Raw genomic sequence first — 25,202 nt, forward strand, 5'->3', positions numbered from 1 at the left:
TATAATATTACAAAATAAAAACAGCCTAAACAGCCCAAAGCAGAGGGATTCTTAAGTACAGTAATACACAGCTGCCTAGAACAGTTTGCAGTTTTTTTTTTTAATGACGTTTAGGCTGATCCATAAGAATACAGGAAAATGTTACTTTGTAGTGCTGAAAAGAACACGATACAAAATGATATACACTATAAGCCTACTACTCTATGACAAAACCCTGTAATGACATGAGGATTTAAAAATCTCTTATTTTCAGCACTTTCCAGATTTTATTCAGGATGCCATTTAATGTTTTTCAATACATTTTAAAATGTCATGTTTTTACTAACACTTCCAAATGCATTGCCTTGTTTTCAAAACATTTCTGTCTAAAGCAAAACCCTATGTTTGCGAAGACTCATGAAACATCATAATATCTATCACGAAAATCTCAAATTATTTTATTCATCATCATCTGCATTGTGAGTATAGAATATCTTCTATGTATGTGACCAGCCAGCTGAAACATGTAGGGAGCCCCTGCAGTCAGGGCTCTCTGAGCATCCACACTCATTCTGCTTCTGAAAGTCCTTTTCAGAAACCACGGCTGTGCCGAGCACCTGTTAATATGCTGTGCTTACATGCCCGTGGCAGCAGAGGGAATGTTAATGTTTCTAATATTTTGGAGAGAACCAAAACCAATTTCTTTTTTCCCCCAAGTGGGAGTGTCAAGAAGGAGCCCTTCACCCAAATATGATTATTCTGCTCCTAAGAGAGAACATATTCTTAAAAGGGCGGGGATGGTGTTTATTTCTATGATGTATACATTGCCTCCTTTACTGTTAGATTTTATAAATAATACCCTTTGCAGCATCCACCGCAGGGCAAAGGTGAACTGACATTCCATTCTTTCAGAGAGAAATATCATTTGTCTCCCCCTACTTTTGCCCCCCAAATTCCTCTTTGCACTTGTGGTCACCCCTTTGATATTTGAATGTAATACTGAGCCATCTCTACACTTAGGAAGCTGAAGTCCTAGTAAAAGACAAACTGCGAAAGAGACAGAGAAAGAAAAGGGGGGAGAGAGGGGGGAAAGGGAGACTTAAAGCGGTTGCACTTACACTCCAGCAGTTTTTCCAGAAACAAGGGAGGCAGTAGTTCTTATGTTTGTGATGTCAAATTGCAGAATGAAATTCAGCAAAAATCTTTTCTTGACGCGAGGGATGTGAACTATATTCTAGGATATGTATTCGGTGTGATCCTTTGTTCTAGGTACCAGCATTTCTTTTCCTAAAATTTTTCGTTCTCGCTCAAGAAAACGGAAACAGTATTATTTTGATAGTCCCTTAAAGGCGCCTTTCGAAACATCTCTCTCGAGAAAATATCACTACAACTCATCTCTGGCGTACTTCAGTTAAGAACCGAGTCCGAGTTGTTTCAACATGGCTGTATACTTTGCTGGCCCCCAAATTCGTGCTTTCACAGACATCACTAATCAAATAGCCAGGAACCGTATCTTTAGCCAACCTGCGTTTCGTGGGCTAGAAATGCGCTCTTGTCAGAGATCGTGTTATTTTAAAGGCAGAGCTGTTATTCGGGGGCCTGAGAAAGTCGCGGGCTTTTGTCAGGGCTGAAGCGGGCTCGGGAATGCCTGCAGCGCGGTGGAAGGCAGGTCTGAGGGCCCTGGTCGTTAACATGTTTCCAGGGGGTGCCCACACTTTCTCCGCGACGCTCAGCTCGCGGCGCCCGGCGGGAGCAAGGCGACCCGCCTGTGACAGGAATAGAGAATTTCTGTGAAGGACAGGAAGGGGGGGAGAGGGTGCCTGCCGCCAATCCCCGGGTCACCGCGGCTCAGGGACGCGCACGAGTTTTAGCACTCCTATTAACAGCTACTTGCGGAGGGTTGTTTACCGCCCGCGTGCGCGACAAGCACAGAGCCGAGCCCACTCCCGGACCAAAGCCCCGCCCCCTCCCCTTCGACTCCCCTCTTGCCCCCAAACTCATTAATTCAAAACTGCCTCCCTGCCAGACACTCCCATTGGCTCCCAACCCGACCAATGAGAACCTTGCAACAGTTTCACCTGGTTCCCGCTTCCTAAATAAACAAACAAACCGTCCCGAGGCAGCGCCAGCTCTCCACCCCGGCGCGGCCCGGGACACACTGCGCTCCGCCCTCGCCGCCACCTCTCGCCCCTCTCCGGCCAGTGGGGCCAGGGCTGGGGCGCCCCCGCCCAGCCCACATCGCGGGCCGCGCTCTCCTCCGCCACTCCCCGCCTCCTCCCGCCCCCTCGTGCCTTCGTGGACTCCTCGGTAGGAACAGCGTGGCCGGGCAGCCCCGCCTCCTCCCGTCGGTCCTTCCGAGGCCCGCAGCCCCCGAGGTTAGCCGAGCGTCTAGGCCCGGAAGAAGGCGGGCCCGCTGCCCCCTCCCCTGCGCACCTTGGCTGGCGGGGGCTCGCGCCCCACCGCTGCACCGGTAGCTGGAGCCGCAGGGCCCGCCGCGTGAGGCAGCGGTCACGTGTTGTTTTGCCCGCCGCCGCGCGCTTTGAGTTGAGTGGGCGGGGGCGGGGCCGAGGCGGGAGGGGGCTAGGGCGGGCGGACAGGGGTAGACGGCTTCTTCCCCCAGCCCTCCCTTCCCCGAGCCCCCCCGCCTCCCCCTCGCTCATTTTAAAACCACCGTGCATCACCATGGCGAGTGGCTCCTTCGCTCGCGACCAAGCGACGAGGAGACTGAGGGCTGCTGCAGCGGCAACAGCGGCGGCTCTCTCTGCGGTGGCGACCACCCCACTTCTTTCCTCGGGCATCCCTACCGCACTCATTGGGACCGGGTCGTCTTGTCCGGGAGCCATGTGGCTCTCCACGGCCACCGGCTCCCGGTCAGACTCGGAGTCTGATGAGGAGGACCTCCCCGTCGGGGACGAAGTCTGCAAACGCGGCTACCTTCGGAAGCAGAAGCACGGCCACAGGCGCTACTTCGTGCTCAAACTCGAGACAGCCGACGCCCCGGCTCGGCTGGAATACTATGAAAACGCCAGGAAGTTCCGGCACAGTGTCCGCGCCGCGGCGGCGGCGGCGGCGGCGGCTGCCTCCGGAGCCGCGGTCCCCGCGCTCATCCCGCCGCGGCGCGTGATCACCCTGTACCAGTGCTTCTCCGTGAGCCAGCGAGCCGACGCCAAATACCGACACCTCATCGCCCTCTTCACCCAGGATGAGTACTTCGCCATGGTGGCCGAGAACGAGTCGGAGCAGGAGAGCTGGTACTTGCTGCTCAGCCGCCTCATCCTCGAGAGCAAACGCCGCCGCTGCGGCACGCAGGGCGCGCTGCCGGATGGGGAGCCAGCCCGGCCGGCGGCTGCAGCGGCGGCGGCTGAGCCACCCTTCTACAAGGATGTGTGGCAGGTAATAGTCAAACCCAGGGGGCTGGGGCACAGAAAAGAGCTGAGCGGCGTGTTCCGGCTCTGTCTTACCGACGAAGAGGTGGTGTTCGTGAGGCTGAACACCGAAGTGGCCAGCGTGGTTGTCCAGCTCTTGAGCATCCGTCGCTGCGGGCACTCGGAGCAGTATTTCTTCTTGGAAGTCGGCAGGTCCACGGTCATCGGCCCCGGGGAGCTCTGGATGCAGGTCGATGACTGTGTTGTAGCCCAAAACATGCACGAGCTGTTTCTGGAGAAGATGAGAGCCCTGTGTGCAGATGAGTACCGAGCCCGCTGCCGCAGCTACACCATCAGCATCGGCGCCCACCTGTTAAACCTGCTGTCCGCTAGGAGGCACCTGGACACGCTGCCGCGCGAGCCTGGCGGCTGGCTGAGAAGGTCCCGCTTTGAACAGTTTTACCACTTCAGGGCCATCGGTGACAGGGAAGACGAGATGCCCCTCACCAGGCGCTACCTGACACCTAGCGAACCAGTGCCCACCTCCAGGCGAGCAAGGCTGCACCTGCCTAGAGCGCGCAGGTCCAGGAGAGCGATTTCAGTGCCTGCCAGCTATTTTCGCCGCCTCCCATCCAGCCCGGTACGTGTCCCGTATCCTGCAGAAGTCCCGAACCACAGAGCTGGCCTGTCTCCTGAAGCCTCTGGATCTGGCAACTCTGGGGAAGAAGACAGTCCCCAAGGCCAAGAGGCTCAGGAAGGAAACGGAGGTGACTACATGCCCATGAACAGATGGGGCTCGGGCAACGGCCAGGGTTCCGGAAGTGGCCAGGGCTCGAGTGGCCAAGGCTCCAGTAGCCAGGGTTCAGGAGGAAGCCAGTGCTCTGGCGGGGGGCCGGGCTCCAGTGGTGGCCAGGGCTCAGGGAGCCAGGGTGCAGGAGGAAACCAGCGGTCAGGAGATGGCCAGAGCACTGCAGGTGGGCAAGGCTCGGGCAGTGGCCAGGGAGCCAGCGGCGGTGGACATGGCTCCGGCGGTGGACATGGCTCCAGCGGTGGGCGGGGACCCGGAGATGGCCATGGCTCAGGCGGGGGTAAGAGCCACGGAGGGGGTAAAGGTTCAGGAAGTGGGAAAATCTCGGAGAGCAATGGTGAGCGTGGAAAATCTCTGAAGAAAAGGTCCTACTTTGGCAAATTAACTCAAAGCAAGCAGCACATGCCACCCCCTCCCCCTCCACCTCCACCGGCTGGAGCAACTGGTAGCAAAGGAAAGTCTGGGGGAAGGTTCCGACTTTACTTTTGCGCTGACAGGGGAACCCCAAAAGAACGCAAAGAGGCCAAGGAGCTCAAAGACTTAGAGACACTGGAAAGTGCAGCTCAGGGGCCCCACAGAGCCAGAGCTTTTGACGAAGATGAGGATGACCCTTATGTGCCAATGAGGCCGGGGGTGGCTGCCCCTCCCCCAAGCTCCAGTGACTATATGCCAATGGCTCCTCAAAACTTCGCTCCTTCAAAAATGCACCACTCTCGATCACCTTTTGAAGATTCAAGAGGGTACATGATGATGTTTCCCAGAGTGAGCTCACCACCTGCCCCAAGTCCCCCGAAAGAGGCAGATCCTGAAAAGGAGGATGAGTCAAAGGACAATGACAGTGAGAGTGACTATATGTTTATGGCTCCTGGAGCCGGTGCAATTCCAAAAAAACCCCCAAATCCTCAGGGTGGCTCTTCCTCTAAAAACTGGAGCTCTTACGTTTCCCTGCCAAACCCTTTTCAGGGCTCCCCATTGGGACAGAGTGACCACAGTGAGTATGTACCAATGTTACCTGGAAAGTTCCCAGGGAAGGGCCTAGACAAGGAAGCCTCATCCAGCGGGGGCCCCAAAGATGCAGTTTCAAAGCCTTCAGCTGAGGGGTCATTCTCAAAGCGTGGAGATGGGGCGTCACTGACAAAGCCTTCAGATGACGGCCCCCCCAAGAACAAGGCTAAAAGACCTAACAGCCTCTCTTTCATCACAAAAGGAAATAAAATCAAGCCAAAATCACAAAAGCCCACTCGTGAACAGAGAGGAGCTGACAGCTCTCATGACTACGTCAACATTGACTTCACTAAGAGAGAGAGCAATGTGCCAGCCCCCTTTATTCACGGACTGCCAGGTTGGTGGGGCATCATTGCTGGCCCCAGACCGTCAGCCTTTTCTAACTATGTGAATGTTGAGTTCGGACTGCCATTTCCAAACCCAGCACACAGGCTCTCGAATCTTTTAAGAGCCATTCCAGGTGCCAACCCCCTTTATCTGGAAGGTGCTAGGTGGCCACTTGTGCCTCTTCCTCCCAACACTGCAGGTGGCAGTGCAAACGAGGAAGAGGGTGACTACATTGAAGTGATTTTCAATCCAGCAATGACACCAGCCGTGCCTTTTGGTGACAGGGCAATTCGCTATGATGCCGAAACAGGTCGCATGTATGTGGTCGACCCATTTTCAGAGTGCTGTATGGACATTTCGCTCTCCCCCGGCCGCTGTTTCGAGCCACCACCTGTAGCCAGGCTGCTGCAGGAAGAACAAGAGCCGGAGCGAAGACGCCCGCAAAGCCGTTCGCAAAGTTTCTTTGGGTCGGCCAGGGCCGCGGTCTCAGCTTTCTCAACGGACAGCCTCGAGAGAGACCTCTCGAGCCCCTTGGCCGCGGCCGCTGCTGCTTCGGCAGCTGCGCCCGCCTTAGCCTTGAGCCAGGCGTTTGCCGCCGCCTCTGCCCTCGTCGTGGCCCCGGGCGTCGGGGCAGCCGCCAGGGGCTTGGAGGCCGCCGCAGGCTTTAACTCCGCCTCCGCCCGCTGGTTCCAACCTGTTGCTGGCGCCGCGGCCGCCGCCGAAGCGGTCAGGGGGGCCCCAAACGTGGCCGGTGGCTCGAACCCGAGAGCCCCGAACCCATTTGCAGACCTAGCTGGCGGTGAGAACGGGGCCGCAGCGGCCGCCGCACGACCGTCGCCGCGCCGCCCGGTGCCGAGACCCCCGGGGCGAGAGGATTCTGACGAAGACGACGACGATGACGACGACATCTACGTGAGAATGGACTTTGCCAGACCTGACAACAAGAAGTTCGACTCTCCCCGCAGAGGTGGGTAATTTGGGAATTCATTTCCCGAAGTTAATGGGTTATTGCTTAGTGAATTGATGTCTACGACATTAGGAAAAAGTGAGTTAACATTCCATTAACTGGTGCCTGTTTAGCAAGAAAAGTAGAATTCAGTTTTCACTATGTGCAATACCGTGTGATCTTTGCAAAAACTTAAGTTTGGATCCAGTCATACATTTATCTGGAAAAAAAAATCCGCTTATCATTTAAACATTGGTTCTACTTTGTAGGAGTAAAGTTTAAGAATGTATGTATCTATCATGAGGATGCTTTCAAACATCCTTCCCTAACACTTAATGCCTTATGCAAACAGGACACCATAAACTGGATCCTATCAACTCCTTTTTAAATCAATAGGTAAAAGCTACTTTGCTAATACTCATATTTGCATTTGCAAATACTCATAGTTGGTTACAAGAATTTTAATAAGCACAGAATATTAAGCTGCAATCACAGACTGTAACTTTTGGGGGAGGTACACTTTCTCCTTCAAAAGTTACTTTTAAAAAAAAAAGCAGTCATTGTTAATTTTTTAAAAAGCAGTCCATTTTTATGCTGGTTTGCTGGTGATTTACCAAGAAGGTTAAATCTCCATTGTTAGCTTGAATGTCTGGAGGGCACAAAACGTAATCTGAAACAACAGGTGATTAAAAGAAGAGCTAGCATGTTTCCCTCCGAATGTGTTGTTGTGTTGATTTGTTTTGTTTTACACAGGATAGGTTGCTAGAAACCTTGAGTGTTCCTTTCCTGTCACTAGTAGTGAAAAGGAGGTCACCTTCGCTGTGCCTCATTTTCTTCCTAAAACTCCCCCCAAAGAGGGAATGGTGACAACTTGATAATGGGTATGAATATTGTTTGAAAGGTTTAAAAAGCATTGAAAAGCATCTAATCGGTGTGTCTTGTGGGAAATCCAGTAAAGCAAGATAATATGGCTAGGGGAAGACCTGACCCCAGGGACAGCCTACCCTGGAACAGTGGAAGTGTTTTAAAGGGTTACTTTTCCAAAGGAAGAAATAAGGAAGAGTAGGAGCTGTCAGAATCGAAAGGAGGACTTTGAGTAAATCTCTGTACTTTCTGCAATGTTATCAGTGCGTCTGCAGACATTCTCAAGAAATGATTTCTGAAGATGATGTCTCCGTAGTCTCTGCCTTCCCTCCTCAGTAAGAATGTGCTGCTTTCCCAGTGCAGGGAAGGGATGGACCCCAGGAGTTTTCATTCCAGTAGTCAGTTTAGTGAAGATTTTTGCTTTGCTTGCTTTGTGGAATGCTTTTGTGATTGGATCTCTGCCCACTGTGCTTGATCAGGCAGAACAAGTCGGGGACTGATCACAACAGTCACCTAACAAGCTCCCTATTTAGTGCAGGTGTAGCCTACTCCCCTGCCCCCGCTCCCCGCTTTAGAAATCTTGCCATACAAAAACTCACATTTGCAGCACACATTAAAGAGCGATCATTAAGATGACAAAAGGATGCTTTGGCTTGCCAGGGGATCTCCTTTAAATTCAGATCTCCTTTAAATTTTGACCCCCCCATCCCCCGCCCAAAATACACGCACGTGCATGCACGCGCGCTCTTGCACACAGGATCACCACCACTGCCAGACCCATGTATTTAAAATATGTAATTCTGCTTTCAAGAAACTAACTCACAACCAGCTTTTCAGGAACAGATCTGTTTTAGTCTGTAAAGTACACTGAAAATTGGTCTCAAGCTTTTGCTTGAATCCAACTGCTAAAGCTACCATTTGTGATATTGATGTATTGCGTGCCAAAGCTGCCCGTTTCCCTGTGGTTCTTTGTAAAGGACATGTTTTCTGGGACGTTTGTCTCTACTTTTCAATACTTTTTGTTTAAGCAGAGATTGCAATTAGCGAAATCTTGGTCCTGCAATAAACCCTGACTTCCCAAGGATTATCTAGATCCAATTATCATTATTTTAGCCTAAGTTGCTGACTTATAAATAGCTTCAGATGATGTAGCTATTTGGGAGGTTTGGTGTTACCGAAATGTATTGCTCATTGAGGAAATTCCTGGCTTTATTGAGTAACTAGAGCAAGGAGGCTGCATCTGACAGGCAGGAAGGTGCATAGGTTAAAATAAGAGAATAAGTGTGAAAGCATTTGGGGACTTGAAAGCACTTTACAAAGATCTTTTTATTTTGTGATTGGATTAACCCTGAAGTGAAGTTTCCACAGTTTAAATTGATGGTGGTTTAGTTTCTTGCAAAAGTGATTGGTCCTGAGGGTGACTCAGACACATCATTTGCTGAGCTATATATAAAGGGAAGATACCTTGAAAGAACCTATTGCAGGAAATGGCATTTGTTTCCATTTTAATGTAAATTGATATAGTAGAATGTTGTCTGTGAAGTGCTAAGAACAGGACAGATAATTCTGATTAGTTGTTTTTTTTACTATAAAGCTGTAGAATAATTTTCACCCATTTTTTATTTCTCTTCACCTTCATATCCACATCAAATATGTGTGTATATATTTATCGTATATGTGTCATGTTAGAAAAGAAAAAATATGCTTTCACAGAGGAACAATGGCATGGCCTTTTTTGGGAGTTGTTTATCTCCAAGGGTAATTTTTTTAAAGATTTTATTTATTTATTTGACAGACAGAGATCACAAGTAGGCGGAGAGGCAGGCAGAGAGGAGGAAGCAGGCTCCCCGCTGAGCAGAGAACCGGATGCGGGGCTTGATTCCAGGACACTGGGATCATGACCTGAGCTGAAGGCAGAGGCTTTAACCCACTGAGCCACCCAGGCGCCCCTCCAAGGGTAATTTTTATTTATGGCCGGCACTTAGAACAGTGCCTAGCACCTAGTAAGTGTTGTATAAAAATTATATAACCACCATTGTCATTGATGTTATTGTTATCATTACCTGTAGAGACACGAAATTCTCTGTCCTCAAATCCCACTTCTCAGTCTTTACTTTCATTTAAAATGGTTTACGTGGTTGTTCAGGGTGGGGGTCTTTATAGTTGGGATCTGCTTAAAACGAGTAACAATGAGGTGTGTCTACAAAGCAGGGAGATGGCTTTGTTCATGTTACACAAAATTAATACATAATCTCATTTACCTGCAGTTACATTTCACATAAGTACTTAAGAGGCATTCGTTCAAGGCAATTTGAAACACCCAGAAATATAACCTGGACTTTACTTTTTTAATGTATTACATAATTTTTAAAGGGCAGAATCTTCACATTTTAAACACATGGGCTGTAAGCAAGAGCATTTAGGAGGAAAATGTAGTTTCCTATTTGGTTTAGTCTGACTCCTGACTCATGTATGCATTTTTGCCTCTTCTCCTCCTGGGTTGGAGGTAGAATTCAGAGTTTGAAGGGACTTAAGTGAAAAATTCAGATTTTTCCATTCCAGAGATAGGAGGATAAGGACAGCTTCAGAAGGGACAAGAGAATTGATCAGCCAAAATTAGTCATATTGTGATAGCACTTGGTATTAGAAAGCAAAAAAAAAAAAAAAAAAGTCCATAGTAACCACCTTTTGAAATGTTCGATACTGTTATTAACATGCAGAGGTGTAAGCTTCTTTTCAGCGTGCGACTGCCAAATCCTTTTGCTATAAATCACAGGGGCTAAGAGCAAATTGCTTTTGTTGTACTGGACTTAGTTGTTATAAATTAATAGAATAAAATCTCCATATAGCAGAGATTTTTCCATCACCATTGATGGGACACTTATTTTAAGCAACATTTACCACCATCCCTGAAAAGAAAAGGTAGACAGTCATTTGGAGTAGAGGTAAGTGACCTCTAACAATTAAAGAGGACTTCATTCAATTAAAGTTAACTGAAGTCCTTGGCAGTCACTATGCATTTGCATTCATCCTAATAGTGATGCTTCCAGGGCAAAAATTTCGGCCACTAGCAAAACGTCTTTAAACAAGGACTAGGACTTTAACTGAGCATAGCAGAGTATCACACATGCATGAAAACACAAACAAGGTCGCTTGCTTTCCCATTCTCTCCCGGATCATTAAAAATGAACCAAAATACTCTAGAGTTACTAGAAGGCAACTGTTTAGGGGAACAAACTCGGGCTTCTTTAGAATGATATAAAAACCTTCATGTTGGAATAGGTGAGAGTAATCAGTACAGCGAGAAATCAATATTGTGTATGATTTGAAAAGGACTGTTGTTGAATTGTTAACTTGTTGCCTGAGGAAATGTTTAACAGTTGCATACTGCTGTGTAATCTGCAAAATACATTCACATTCATTATTTTACTGGGGGACAGTAGGTCCTGGAACTGAAGCTGCTGTTAAGAACTTTCCCATGGTCAAAGAGGTAAGTGACAGAGCTAAAAATCAAACCCATACATCTGATCTTGAATCCAGTGCTCCACCCAGCCCATCACACCTTCTCTCATCAGATGTTCAATCTGTTATTTTCCTATTGATGAAAGGTTATTATATTAGGCAAGGTTGAAAAAAAATTACAAGTTTTCTTGAATTTAATAGTAGCAATTCCGGGGGGCGGGGGGGTGTAATTCATTCAGAGTGTTACAGCTGTGAACCATCTGCCAGAGCGTGGGTAATTTTCATCACGTTGAACTGTTTGCCATGGCTCCCAGATAAAAGAATTTGACCTGGACTGAAATTGAATGTTTTAAATCTGGTTTGGGGAGGAGTTTGCTGATCTCTACCTCTTCAACACAAATGGCATGTGTTGCTATTTGGGTCCCCCCAGGAAACGCTGCAAGGAGTGGAAAGTGAGATGGAGGTGCCTTCCCTAAACTTCCATTAATGGTCATTTCCTTAACTGAAGTCAGAGAGCTTTGGTTTTCCTAATAACCCATTGCCATTTGCTGGTTACAGTCAAAAGTCTCTTAATTTCATTTTTCCATGTGTATCAAATCTGATATTCTAATTTAAACTATCACAGTGGGCACAACAGGATAGAGTGAGACAGGTAGAAGCCAAAGGGTGCTAGAAATAGATGCTCCTCATTTGTTTAAAAATCAAAGTTGCTCTTGGCAGTCAGGCAATAGATTTTAGAAGCCTTGAAAATCAAATCCTTGGGACATAAAAATCCTTGTTTAAAATTAAATTCATTTTCTTTAGCACCTTTTTTTTAATGTTTTAAGACTATGTAAAAATAGCCCAGACGTTTTATTGCCACTATTGGAAAAATCAGTTTTGTAAAATGCTTAATTAAAGCCTGCAGTATGTTTTGTCTAAGATGCCAGGCTCTCAGATGTTTAGGATCATTCACTGAAAAACATTGCTTGGTCCTGAGTAAAAAATGAAAAATTAAAAAGGCTACCTTTTATAATAATGAAATGAATACATTGCAACACATTCAGTTTCTACCACAACTATCAGCTTGCAAATTTCAGAGCTTATTGATAACATTGCCAAGATACTGTGCTTGCCATATGAACTTAAAATATATGCTCTTGCAATTCTGCCTTGGCTATTGGTCATATAGCATCAGGTCCTACATTTCCATATTCTTTTAGAAAAACAGAGTCTTCTTTTGAAAATGTGGGCTGAATGCTGGAGAAATAGGATTTTTTAAAGAGTTTTCTAAATGTAGACACTATCATGTTACAGGTTCACATTCTTTTCCAGGGCACCTTATAATTTCTTTTCCAGGACACCCAATAATTCATTTTTTAAAAATTTTGTTTATTTGGGAGAGAGAGAATGAGCATGGGGAGGGGGAGGGGCATTAGGAGAAGCAGATTCCCCCAGCTGAGCGGGAAGCCCAAGGTGAGATTCCATCCCAGGACCCCCAGATCATGACCAGGGCTGAAGGCAGACACAAAACCGACTGAGCCACCCGGGCACTTCAAAAGGGTCCCATAAAATTTTCTGGTTGATCCCTTTTAAAACTAATGGAAAACATCTACTTAAATAGTTATTTAGTGAAACAGGAAAGTTACTCTTTCTCACTAGCTTCATAATACCCCTTTCTCATGGGCTAGGGTTGTACTGGTTGTACTATGTGAGTCTTGCCCTCACGTGCCTTCTGCCAAAGGTGTGTCCCTGATTATAGGAAACCATATCGTCTCCTGGTCTCTCCCTGGCTGAAAAGGTGAGGACTGCTCTGGGAGTCCCATGGAGGGGCCCATGGAGGACTCATCCCCCAAAACTGCAGGTTGCTTGTTTCTACACCACAGCCTGTAGGGGCTTAGCTTGTAGGAACAACCTTCCTTGAAGAGCTCCTTGTTTTGCAGGTCCCAGGCATGGCTGCCTGCTCTACTCTCACTTTTTGGCACAGAGGCTGCTGGGCCAGTGTTTAAAGCTATTTTCATGGTAGGATTGACCACAATATGTCTGACGCTAGCCAGACCTTCTGGATTTACTGAATATCCAATTCCCCCCCTAAACTGTAGTGACTTTCGCTAGTTTTCATAATTTATATTATCTGCCTATCTATAATTACTAATTTTCTCCCCATAAGCCTGAACCTTAGGGAGAATATCAATGAAGTCTAACTCTAAATGCATCTTGGATTTTATTCACATGTGTACCCATGGTGCCCTGGAAAGTTGGACCAATAAATGTTGTGCCTCCAGCCTCCCAGGCTTGCCAACACTGTCCTCTCCCTCTGAGCCACTGGGGTTTAGGGGGACACTCTTCCTCTTGCCACAGTTTAAATATATTTTCCTGGAGTATTAAATTGAAGCTTCAAATACATCCTTCCACAGAAATGAGGTGTTGTAAGTGATGGTTGGGTATGGTCAAAGTAGCTCCTCTGTTCGTTCAAGAACTGCATAGGTTAATGTAGGCATGTGTTAGATGAACCTACGAACCTATCCACCTTTTACTTATAACATTGCTTCTGTAAGATCATTTATTCTGAGTTTCAACCAAACAATAAGCCTGGGAATACGTCTCTTTTGTAAATTAGAGACCGCCTATATGAGAATTCTAGTAACTTGCATTCTTTAAGTCCACAGTAACTAGGCAGCAAAGTGAAGTGGCCCAAGTGTGTGTTGGGAGGTAGTAGAGAAGTTGACCCCAAGATAAAAATCCCAGAATAGTTTGTATCCAGATAATCAAGACTGGAATGAACATGCCAACATGCTCCAGGGCCTGCTAGTGAAGGGCAGGTGTATGACAATTGAAACTGTCCTTTGACGAGATAGAGGTTTACAAGTGTCATCAATTTCCCTTAGAGATCCTTTTGACTATTCTGTAACACACCCATTGCCCCCATGGGGAGAAGCATCTACTCTTCTGGTCCAGGAAGGAGACAATAGTCTGGTATGATTGATGTAAAGACTAGCAAGAGTTAGTGTCAGTTTCCACCCTTGAGGGACAGCACTTCGATTTTTTATCAGTTCCTAGAGAATCACCCTCCTATATGTTCACAGGACACAGAAAGGTGTGATGATCCATTCTTATTGGGAAAGAGAGAGATAGAGAACTATATTAAGCCAGAGGCAACACCAAGCTACATAATATACTTGTGTTATTGTACATTCATCTTCCGGGTCTCTGCTTCCATTTCTCTTCATTCCCTTTCATTTGTTTTTCTTTGATACTTTGCTTGGCTGCCCCCGTTTGTGTGATCACCAGTTGATTTCAGGGAGACGGTGTTGACGAATAAGTGTAATGAGGAAGTTCAGAAGAACTTAAGAAATAGTGTTGTGAGTTCTAGGCAAAGGACTTGAAGAGATAACTAAGGCACTGAGATGGGAGAGAGTGGAAAGAGAAAGAATAACTGGATTCATTGTTATCATTTTGGCTCTCTCTGGGCAAGGGAACCATGGCAGCTTTGGCCTTCAAACTGTAATAGAGGCCTGTTTATGATTCGTGTAAAGAGGTCTGGAATGCCCTGGAGGAACAGCTTTCTTGGCTCACCCTACAAATTTCCAGGGATATTGAAGTCATGTGTGCTTTATTAGTATATTAAGGATTAATGCTGAGGTTTGTAACATTATACAAATTGAAACAGAAAAGTTTACTTCACTTGTTTTCGAGAAGACTATAATACTTGCCAGGTTTGGGGGGCAGGAGTCATAAAATGTGCTGACCTGTTGGAGTCCAATGAGATTTTTTTCTCCTTTACAGAGAAAAATTGCTTGGAGAATCCACCTCCCATTAAAAGGGGTGGAACTAACTCATCCTTAAATATAAGAATATCCAATAAGGTCATCATTTGTAACCTGTCAGTATCGAGTGGCACGACACAGCAGAAACATGCCACATTATTCAAAATGTCACCGTTTACTTTTCTGGTGGTGAAATGACCTCATAATGAATAAGAGACAAAAAAAAAATGAACAAGAGACGGAACTAATATGTGATTATCAGCCCTTTGATACTCATTTAGCAGAGCATTTCTGGTGGAGTTTTAATCCTGAATTGCTTTCCTTTGCCACCCAGCAAGCTTCTGAGTTACTTCCTTCGGCTCTTCTTTGGAATGTGCTCAGGGAATGTAAACTCATTTTAATATTGGCCTCAATGAAACAGGATTACCAAGGTAAATCTGTGGCTCCAGTTCCCATAGTGCGTTTTGAAATCAAATTAAATTATTTTGGGATTAACTTGTATAGGATAGCATTATTCATTTCTACTAGCATAGTTAATCAAGAGCTGACAAATATATTTCGTAATGTAAACTTAAAGTCACACCATTATTTTCTCGGTTTTCAGTGTGTTATGAAACATTCAGTCAGCATTGGCAGAGGTAGTATTGGAAAGCAACTGAAATATGAATCAGTTTTTCAGTAAAGTCTCATTTAAACAAGAATAAAGAAGAAAGTAAAACAACTCAAGTGGCAACAAATGCCCTTAATTTCAGGCTCAGTATAATTGTTGATGTAGTCATCATATGAGGCTTAATTTGTATGTTTCTAGAAAAGATATGAAATGTGATATATAGGCTAGTCAGAAATCCCTTTTAAAGTACATTCAGTGTGCTATATAGAAGCATGTTTTTATATCAAAACAAAGTAGCAAATGAAATTAGCTGAGGTAGCTTTCTAGCCTTAAATTTCTGTTAAAAGTATCTAGCTGAGAGTTTGTGCAAAAGTCAATGATGCTCATTTTGCAACAGGTAATTGTGTTGCTCAGATGCACTCTTGTGGTGAACTCTTGGATACTTTTCATCCTGTGTAAACTTGATAGATCCACGGAACCTGAAATTATCTAAACCCCACTGCTAACAGGAAAACTTAATATCTTTATTAATCTAGGGTGCTTTATTTTAATGTGACGACCCCCCCCCCCATATAATGAGACTAATAGCCTCAAGTAGGTGGAAAGGGTGATGGACACATTTGATGACTTCAGGACACATTTGATGACTTTTCATCCACCTGCAAGTTTGTTACATTTTTTAAAACCTCCAGTGCAAGGATAAAGTTGTAATGTATACTGCTGCTTTAATACAAGATCTTGTACTTGAAGCCTTCTAAGGGTGGGGGAGGCTTTCCATGGATTTTTTTTTTTTGATTGATTGTAATGAGACAGAGTACATGGTACTTTGATGGGACCTGATCTTAAAGGAACACTAGCATCCCATAATCCATTTACTAACCATTTATCCCCATCCATCCGCTCTCCAGCCCAGTGCTTTCTCCAATGTACCAGACCCCCATTCCTCTTGTCCCACTCCCTGTTATGCACCCTCTCAATAAGCAGAAGGCCAAGAGAATAATACCAGAGCTGCTTTTTATTAGACAGATGAGGATGTCAACCAAATCTCCTTTACAGGTATGACTTTGCTCTTTTAGAATAAATTCAGTGACCAAGCCTGGAGTCTTTCGCCAAGGCTGTGCTCAGATCCTTTGACTCTGTGCCACAGAATCTGGTGAGGGCATAGTCAAGTGTGTAGGAGAAGACAAAAATTCTCTTTGCCCAATGCTTGGCTCACTTGGCGGCCCCACTCACTGGGAGGAAGTAGAACAGTGCATGCTCAAATGAAGTTGCCTTCCACTGGAAATGTCAGAGTGACAGCCAGGGGGGCAAAAGAAGGAACTGCCCTTGAATTTTTGCCAGACTGGTGCTAGTGTTTGTCACAGGTGGCTGACACATTTAGGCATGTCCACGCCAAGCCAGACTCCTCAGTATGGCTCTGAAAACCACTAGTTTGATTTCCTTTCATTTTAGAGGTGGGAGTTTGGGGATGGGGATGGGGGGAAGCACCTCACACTTTAATTCCAAAAGTAACTTTTTGTTCTGTCGTCTTCTTTTTTTCCCTAGAGTGATTACATTGCCACAAAAACACACTTTAGAAGACAAGTGATGCTTATGAAGTTTCATCTTTGTCCACTCCAGATCTGCCTAAAAGAAAGAAAATTCAGAGGCTTCTGAATAGAAAACAGCCTGAATTTCTAAAAGCTGAAAAATGGATGCTGGCAGGTGAATGATCCTAACATAGATCATTTGTCTTGCTGCTTTATGGATCAAGTAATTTTGAGTGGAGAAATTCACTCTGTACTTTGTTTTTATTTTCTGGTTTTCCCTCCCCCCCAAATCTCTTTGAAAGGAAACAAATATTACAAAAGCAAGGCTCTCATAACTCCTTTCCCCCTTAAAAAAAATGTTGTTTACATATGTATAAATGTGGCCAACACCAATTTCACCGATGTTTAACACTTAGATTTAGTTTTGAAGCCAAAAATCCTTTACACAAGAGCAGAAAAAGAAAAAAAAAGTTACGTTCATGAGAAGGTAGGTATAATCTGGAATCTTTTTCTTCTGAGTACATAAAACATACATAATACATTTCTTGATCAAGGTGTTAAATGTCAGCTGGACTGATATCTTGATGCGACATATTCAGTATCTTAAAGACAGGACCAAAGGACAGACTACCACAGTTTTTTCTCATTAACAAAACTGCAACATTCTGTCCACATTAAATGTCAACTGAACTTACATCTTGAATGAGCACTTTCAACATTTTAAAGGCAGAACGGAGGAACAGATTATTTGTTCATATTCTGCAATGTTCTGCCTGCAAATCAATTGAGCATTTCCAAACCATTTTTTTAAATTTTGAAACCTACACTTTCCCCTTTAAAGAAACAAAGTTATTCAAAGTCTCTTCATAGAGCCCCTCTCTGCCTCTCTGGGCCTCCCCTCTCCGACCCCCCATTCTCCCCCTCTCTCTGGCTCTCTGCTGGACACACACTTTCCCTCCCATGCCCAGGCCTCCTAGTAAGAGATCAGTTTCCCATATTCAAGAAATTGGTGTTGTATGCATCAATCAATATTCTGAAACTTAAGCCAAAAGGAACCTCTTATAAGGCCTGTTTTCCTTAAGGATAATGAGCCTTTATAAGATGTATCAAATTAAAAAATCAGAGCAAGCGTCCTCCTCCTGTTCTTGCTTGCCTCTGATGGAAACTGAAATAAGATTTTAGGAACCTGGACCTTTGAGACATGACACTAACAGGTGGTGATCACAGAGGATAGGTACAAAGGTCTTGAAGCTTGCTTAGAGCTTTGTTTCGTGGCGGCACACAAATTAGAACTTGTGCCATCACTGGCAAACGTCATCGTATCACAGATAGGTGTGAGTGTCTGTGTAACTGTGAGTGCTAGTGTGTGTATGTGCACACATATTTGTGTGTATGCACACCTTTGTGTACCTGTGTCCACGTGATTGTGGGTGTACCTGTTGTGTGAAACTCTGTTAAAAAAAATTGCTTTGCATTTAATGTGCAACTTTGAAGTAGTGTACTATTTACCCGAAGTATTTTGCCACTCGGTTTTGATGTCTTTGAACGTGTACTTCTATCTTCAAGCAGGCTTTCTAGTACATGTTGCTAAACTAACTTTTCCGAAGAGCCGAGTTGACTTTTGTTGTTTTTCCTTGCCTACCAACCAAAGGGATGGAGGGGGCTCTTTTTTTTCCCTCGTGAATGGGGCAGGGAGAGGATGTAACCGCAGTCCCAGTCACTCCTTCAGTGCCTGGTGATCGCGAGGGCAGTAGGTTTCGTCAGTTCCTTTAGACTCTTCTCTTCTCCCAACCTAATCAAATTGTGCGTTGTGGCTTTTGTTCAGTATGGTAACGGTGCACTCTATAGGCAGTCTTTCTTTAAGCCTTCTGTCACCATTTTTATTTTCAACTAAGTTTTAAGTCACAATCGTTCAGAATTGTGGAAAGCAAAGATGATTTGGGGGAAAATGCTCTGTTGCTTTATTTGTATATTAGGTTCACGGGGCTGCTGGCAGACAGGGTACAGCATGAGTGTAACACTTGCTGAATAAATAGATGGGAAACCCCATACACAGTAGCACCTACAAACAGTCACAGGTACAAGTAGTCACAGGTACGTATAGTCACGGGTAGAGCATAACAAATATGCAGTCTTTCTGACACTAGTTCTTACTTTACAGACACAACTAGTTTATTCAGTATTGTGCTGGAAGAATCCTTTTAAAATATGTGTACCAGCATATCACTTACTTTCCACCTACTGGTTTATGCTGCTGTTAAGAAAAAACAGTGATGGAACGATTAATATTATTATTTAATTTTATTTTTGTTTTTTTATTTTATTTTATTTTTCTTGGTTTTGTGACCTCTACATTTAATTTGGTATCAGACACAGTCACTTGGTCAGTAAAAACTAAAACTTTACAGTTCCGGTGGTTCATCATATTTGCTCTTTCTGCTTCACAGATCTGCTTTGAGTTGCTCTGGCTTTGTCTTCCTTTGTAAATACTCTTGTTTCTTTGAAAACATCTCATTTGCAGTTTGGGGAGACAACCTTGCAACTTTGTATAGTGTTTATATATATATCTGACTTGCCTTTCCATGGAGCTACTTGCAATAAATGTGTTCATGAAAGTTCTTATGTGTGGAGACTCGTTTTTCTTAATAGCGTCGTCCCTACTCCATTGTAAATACACTTTTTTTCCGGCTCTGTGGAAGCACTTGACTGCATTTTTCAGAAAGAGCCATTGGGATGAGTTAGGATTTGGGTAAAGTTTACTATGCTTAGAAACACAGGGCTTCTCAGTGCTGTTAATACATTAACCCCTTAGTCTCCAAATGTGGAGCTGGTAGTAGGGTAGAGCTTTGCTGAGTTTCCTTGCAGGACTGTGATGTATGAATATATATAGAATCGACCACTGGGTGAGGGTAAGGTAATCATTTACAGTTTTCTTTCATCTCCCTCTTTTGCCAGGTACTCTTGCCCTTTAATTGATTTCCTTTTCGTTCACAGTTACCCTTGAACAACACAGGGCTTATGGGCCCTGACCCCCGCATGGTCTGAAATCCATGTCTAACTTTTGATTTCCCGAAAGCTAACAACTAAAAAAAGCTAAAAAAAAATGCTAACAAAGCCCATTGCTGACTGGAAGCCTTACTGATAACAGAAACAGTCCATTAGCACATATTTCATGTATTATTGTGTATTACATACTGTATTCTTAAAAAAGAAAACATTAAGAAAATCGTGAAGAGGAGAAATTACATTTATGGTACTGTAGTGTATTTATTTTTTCAAAGAATCCATGTCTAAGTGGACCTGCACAGTTCAAACCTATGTTGTTCAAGGGTCAAATATGCTTATTTTCAACCATGGGGAAGGCAGATAGGAGTACATAGAAAATACACTGATGAACAGACAGAAAACAGTTCTGCATTGATGGAATATAGAAGGATGGATGCGTCAAATACCAAGAACATACTAGTAAATTATATCACTGGACTTATGAAAAACCAAAGATTTAAAGGAACACTAGAAAAATAATTGTCTCCCTGACTATTTTCTTTAACAAATGACCCTTGCCACACAAAAGGGCATTGAAAGTAAATAAGATTTGGGGACCAATGCTTGACCAAGGCTCAATGGGTGATGGGGGGGTGCCTGTAGAGTTAAATGGGGAACAGGGTAGGGAGTCAGTTCCCACATTATGTGCGTAATCCATAAGCTACATTGTATATTTGCAGACAATTGAGCTCATTGTGCAACTTGACCTTACTGATGTACTTGAGTTGTGCATAAAGAACATCACAATGGGAGGGTGTAATTAGACTGTCTTTGTCATCAGAAATTATCCACAACAGAGACCGTCTTTAGAAACAGTTTATATATTGGGGCACCTGGGTGGCTCAGTTGGTTGAGCATCGGACACTTGGTTTCAGCTCAGCTCAGCTCATGATCTTATGAGTGTGAGATTGAGCCCCACAACGACATCATTAGGTTTGAAGATTCTCTTCCTCTGTCCATCCCTGCCATACGTATGTGTGCGTGTGCATGTGCACACTCTCTCAAATAAAGAGAGACCTAAAAAACATGATATATATTTATTCATCACACATTTTAATGTCACAGATTATATATGAACTTTATCCTTAGTCCTCACTTTGAGAGAGGCAATCTATATCTGTCAGGACACAGCCCAGATGTATTTTATTCATCCCAAACAGACCCACAAAGACATGGGTACATCTGTGCTTACCAAGACCACATGATCTCTGTGTACTCATTTGGTGATTCACATCTTAATGGGACTTGAATTCCCAGAACAGTAGGCATAGTGTGGCTGGCTTCAACAATCAGCAGAACTCATTAGCTGGAAAGATCTATATTGTAGAGGGCCTGAACAGAACTTCAGCTGCTCCAGTCCCCTGGTTTCATACGTAGTAACCACATACTCACTATAGAATGTGAAGTGGTACTGTTTCTTTAAAGCATAAAATCTATTCAGAAGACTTATCAGGTAAAACATGCCTAAGTATACACTAGTTAAGGACCTCCAGTGACTGCTTTGAAAAATATTACTAGGTGCTAATTGAACCCAAAAGGCATCTTGGAAATGCACCTAAATGCTCTTTTTAATGTTTTGAAAACAAAACTGCCCAAAGGCAGAACCTGGAAAATGTGAGTATGAGCATTTGTGTGGGTAAGCCAGATCAGGACTCCTAATTTATAAAATGTGCAAAAGAGAAATTATGCAAAATCAATGCACAGAACGAGGTTGAACTGTATTCTGTTTGAGAAAAACCAATTCATTTTCCCTCCAAGACATGCATGTTAATGGTGCTGGTTTTCAGACAGCTACCTTAAGTCCCAGTTTGCTGCTTAAGTGTACTTCAGAGATAAGAAATGTAACCAAGCTGTACGAAATGAGACAACTTTCCTCCTGTCTCTTGTGCATGATAAATGCTAAAGCAATTAGGAACCACTGTTGCATGTTACATTGGAATCTGTCAGTAACATTAGTGGTGTGCTATATAAATGGAAGAAACTTATTTAGAATAAAGTCCCCAGAACCTAAGAGGATACTACTGGTTTAACTTCATATTAAACATTTTGGTCTATAGAATTGAACTAGAAGCAATGCCTTCCTTGATTTTTCAATCTCAGAATATCCATTACAGTGTCTTCTATATGGCAATCATCTGAATTAGCATTTCAATAACAAAAGGAGCAAAGAAATATTGAAATGGAAAGTGGAATCTTAAATGTCTACAGAAAAATGTAAAACTTACAGTTCATTCGGCAACTCCAAGAAGCTTTTCAACATTTTTGCACTTTCTGCATCATTTTCAGGGAATTGAATACATGAAGGTCGATATTCTTGCTCATATTTTTGTTACTGTTTTATTTAACTTTCTCAGAAGCAGTTTAGGAACCATCTGTTTGATCTTGCTTTCTTGTTTTTTTTTTTTTTCTTCTTCATGTTAGGATTCTGCTCATTCTAGGAAGACATGCAATATTGGTAGTGGTGTTTAGTGCTTAGAATTATAGTTAGATATAACACATTAATCACACAGTAGATATAATCTATGTAAGATGTCAATACTGCAAAAAAAAAAAAAACTCTTTTGCAAGACTACTGTCTTTGTGGGGTTGTCACAATGATGCTTGGTCAACATTGGAGTTGTCAGGTGCTCTAATCTGTTTCCTTAGCACCTTAGAAAACTATAGTTGATTCTTGGTTAGTATAGAGTTGACATTCCGGAATTAGGTTTAGAACTACAAGGGGTCTTACCCTGCCATTGCACTACTGGGTATTTACCCCAAAGATACAGATGTAGTGAAAAGAAGGGCCATCTGTACCCCAATGTTTATAGCAGCAATGGCCATGGTTGCCAAACTGTGGAAAGAACCAAGATGCCCTTCAACGGACGAATGGATAAGGAAGATGTGGTTCATATACACTATGGTGTATTATGCCTCCATCAGAAAGGACGAATACCCAACTTTTGTAGCAACATGGATGGGACTGGAAGAGATTATGCTGAGTGAAAGAAGTCAAGCAGAGAGAGTCAATCATCATATGGTTTCACTTATTTGTGGAGCATAACAAATAGCATGGAGGACATGGGGAGATAGAGAGGAGAAGGGAGTTGGGGGAAATTGGAAGGGGAGGTGAACCATGAGAGACTATGGACTCTGAAAAACAGTCTGAGGGTTTTGAAGGGGCGTGGGGGGTGGGATGTCAGGGTACCAGGTGGTGGGTATTATGAAGGGCACAGATTGCATGGAGCACTGGGTGTGGTGCAAAAATAATAAAACTGTTATGCTGAAAATAAAAAATAAGTTAAGAAAAGAAAAAAAAAACTACAAGGGGTCTTAGACACGGTATAGACCAAGCCCTACCATCCTTTCAACTATTTATCTATTCACCCACTTCTCTCTCTTGGAGAAATTATTTTAATCACACTTCCTATCTATCAAAGTCCTGATAAGAAGTCTGGCTGGAGGATAGAATAAAATGATTAGAAATATTTCTTTCTAGTGTAGAGTTTATGACCCATGATTCTCCATGGAAAATGAGAGTTTGCCGCATCAGATTGGAAAAGAAGATTTTCTCTGCTCCCTTCCTGTCCAGCTCTGCTAAGAAATTATCATTACACCAAAGGTGCTCAGAACTTCAGAAACTTAAAAAACTTCAGAAACTTCAGAAACTTAAACCACTTTCCCTACCTATGATACAGTAAAACTTTATCTTGGCGGAATTAATGAGAAAAAAATCTTATCTGAAACTCCAATTGCTAAATCACAACTGAGGCAAAAACAACCCCAGCCTATCCTAATACAAATAGTCATATTACAAAGGACATCGAAATCCCTATGTACCACAGAATAAACAAAATCTTCTAGACTGATTTTGATGTCTTATTGTAATGAATTTATACCCTGAGCTAGCTACAAATCATTGAGAGATAAGACTTCCACATCTGGCCAAGATAGACCAGATTTATTCTCCCACCTGAACAAACACAAAATAAAAACCCTTCAAAATATGAAATAAGGGTATTCAAGACACCAAACATTACCTAATAAGGTCTTACTCAGAGGTAAGAAGCAAATTTGGTGGGCCCTACAACTGCCCTGTCTTACTAACTTGAGAGCAATTTTAGACCATGGTGCAGGGGTAGGAAATCTAGGCCAACCCCTTGAATTGAAGAGATGGACCTCTAAGCACAAGGAGGCCATTATGGCTAGAACTCATGAGATACAGTCCCATAGAGGAAGGATCTTCACAGAGAACTCCAGAGATGTGTAGAGGTCCTCCTTGAATATTCAGAATACTGATCACACTAGGCATGGGAGGAAATTATTTAAGGCCAGAGAAAGAATCGCCTGACAGGATTAGAGGTAACAGTGCTTGGTACACATGCAGGCATAGAAGTAGAACATGTTCTTATCAACCAGAATGGAAAAACCTCAAGATTTATGGGATATTGGTTAGAATACTCAGAAGGGTCTTTCCTCAGTATTGGGGAAAATTAGCCCTAAACTGAACAATGCTCCAGACTTACCTAGGGAATCTTACAAATAAGAACTGAAAGGAACAGCTTTTTAATAATTTAACTGCGTTCCAGGAAAAAAAGAACTAAAGAATATTTATAAGGTTATAAAATCCAACATTCAACAAAATATGGTCACAATGTCTGGTACCAAATAAAAAATTAGTGGGCATGCAAAAACACAAAGAGAAATATGACCCATAATGAAGAGGAAAATTAATAGGAACCTATCCAGAAATGACACAGGTGATAGAATTAGTAGAGATGGCCATTAAACAGTTTTTTATAACATATATTAAAACATTAATTAGCAAAAGGGAAGATATATAAATGACACAAATGGATCTGCTAAGGATAAAAACTATAATTTTGGAGACGAAAAAATAAACTAGATGGGATGAATAGCAAATAAGATATTGTAGAAGAAAAGATTTTTCAACTTGAAGTCATAGCCATAAAGTCAATTCAATATCAAATGAAGAAAAAAGAGAAGTAATAAAAAAAGTAACAGGGCATTAGTGACCTGGGACAATTCAAATGTGCTAGTATATTTGAGTGAAGTCCAGGCAGGAGGAGGTGTTGGGGGAGACCAGAAAAATATTTTAAATAATAAGGGACAAAAGTTTTTCCAAATTTGATTAAAACTATAAACTCATCGGTCTAAGATGCATAATAAAAACAACACAAGAAACACAAAGAAACTATACCCAAACACACTGTGATCACATTATGTGCTGAGGAACAAAGATAAAGATGATAGCAACTTTCTCATTAGAAATTACACAAGTGAGAAGACACTAGAGCAACATCTTTAAAGTTCTGATAGGATTTTTTAAAAAGTCTACCTAGAATTCTTTTTTTTTTAATATTTTATTTATTTATTTGACACAGAGAGAGATCACAAGTAGGCAGAGAGGCAGGCAGAGAGAGAAGGGGAAGCAGGCTCCCTGTTGAGCAGAAAGCCCGATACGGGGCTCGATCCCAGGACCCTGAGATCATGACCTGAGCTGAAGGCAGAGCCTC

The 25,202-nt window shown here is 43.4% G+C and overlaps 1 protein-coding gene across 3 annotated transcripts; it reads left to right on the forward strand.

Moving 5' to 3' along the window:
- Positions 1–2,326: 2,326 nt before the first annotated feature.
- On the forward strand, positions 2,327–19,207 carry IRS4 (insulin receptor substrate 4). 3 transcript variants are annotated; one of them, XM_082717148.1, is made up of 3 exons: positions 2,327–6,451; positions 10,738–10,784; positions 16,658–19,207. In XM_082717148.1, the coding sequence occupies exons 1-3, from the start codon at positions 2,662–2,664 to the stop codon at positions 16,766–16,768; spliced, it is 3,948 nt and encodes a 1,315-aa protein (XP_082573274.1). In that variant the 5' UTR covers positions 2,327–2,661; the 3' UTR covers positions 16,769–19,207. The 3 variants fall into 3 exon arrangements, with proteins under 3 accessions (XP_082573274.1, XP_082573275.1, XP_082573273.1); XM_082717149.1 differs by lacking the exon at positions 10,738–10,784 and having other exon boundaries at positions 16,658–16,790; XM_082717147.1 differs by lacking the exon at positions 16,658–19,207 and having other exon boundaries at positions 10,738–12,583.
- The last annotated feature ends 5,995 nt before the right edge of the window (positions 19,208–25,202 follow it).

This window comes from Mustela nivalis, assembly GCF_964662115.1.
Source record: "Mustela nivalis genome assembly, chromosome: X".
In the NCBI taxonomy this organism is placed as follows: domain Eukaryota; kingdom Metazoa; phylum Chordata; class Mammalia; order Carnivora; family Mustelidae; genus Mustela; species Mustela nivalis.

Coding starts and splice junctions, on each gene's coding strand:
- IRS4 (XM_082717147.1), top strand. CDS start 2,662: ATGGCGAGTGGCTCCTTCGCTCGCGACCAAGCGACGAGGAGACTGAGG. Junction 6,452..10,737: donor GTTCGACTCTCCCCGCAGAG/GTGGGTAATTTG, acceptor GGGGGACAGTAG/GTCCTGGAACTGAAGCTGCT.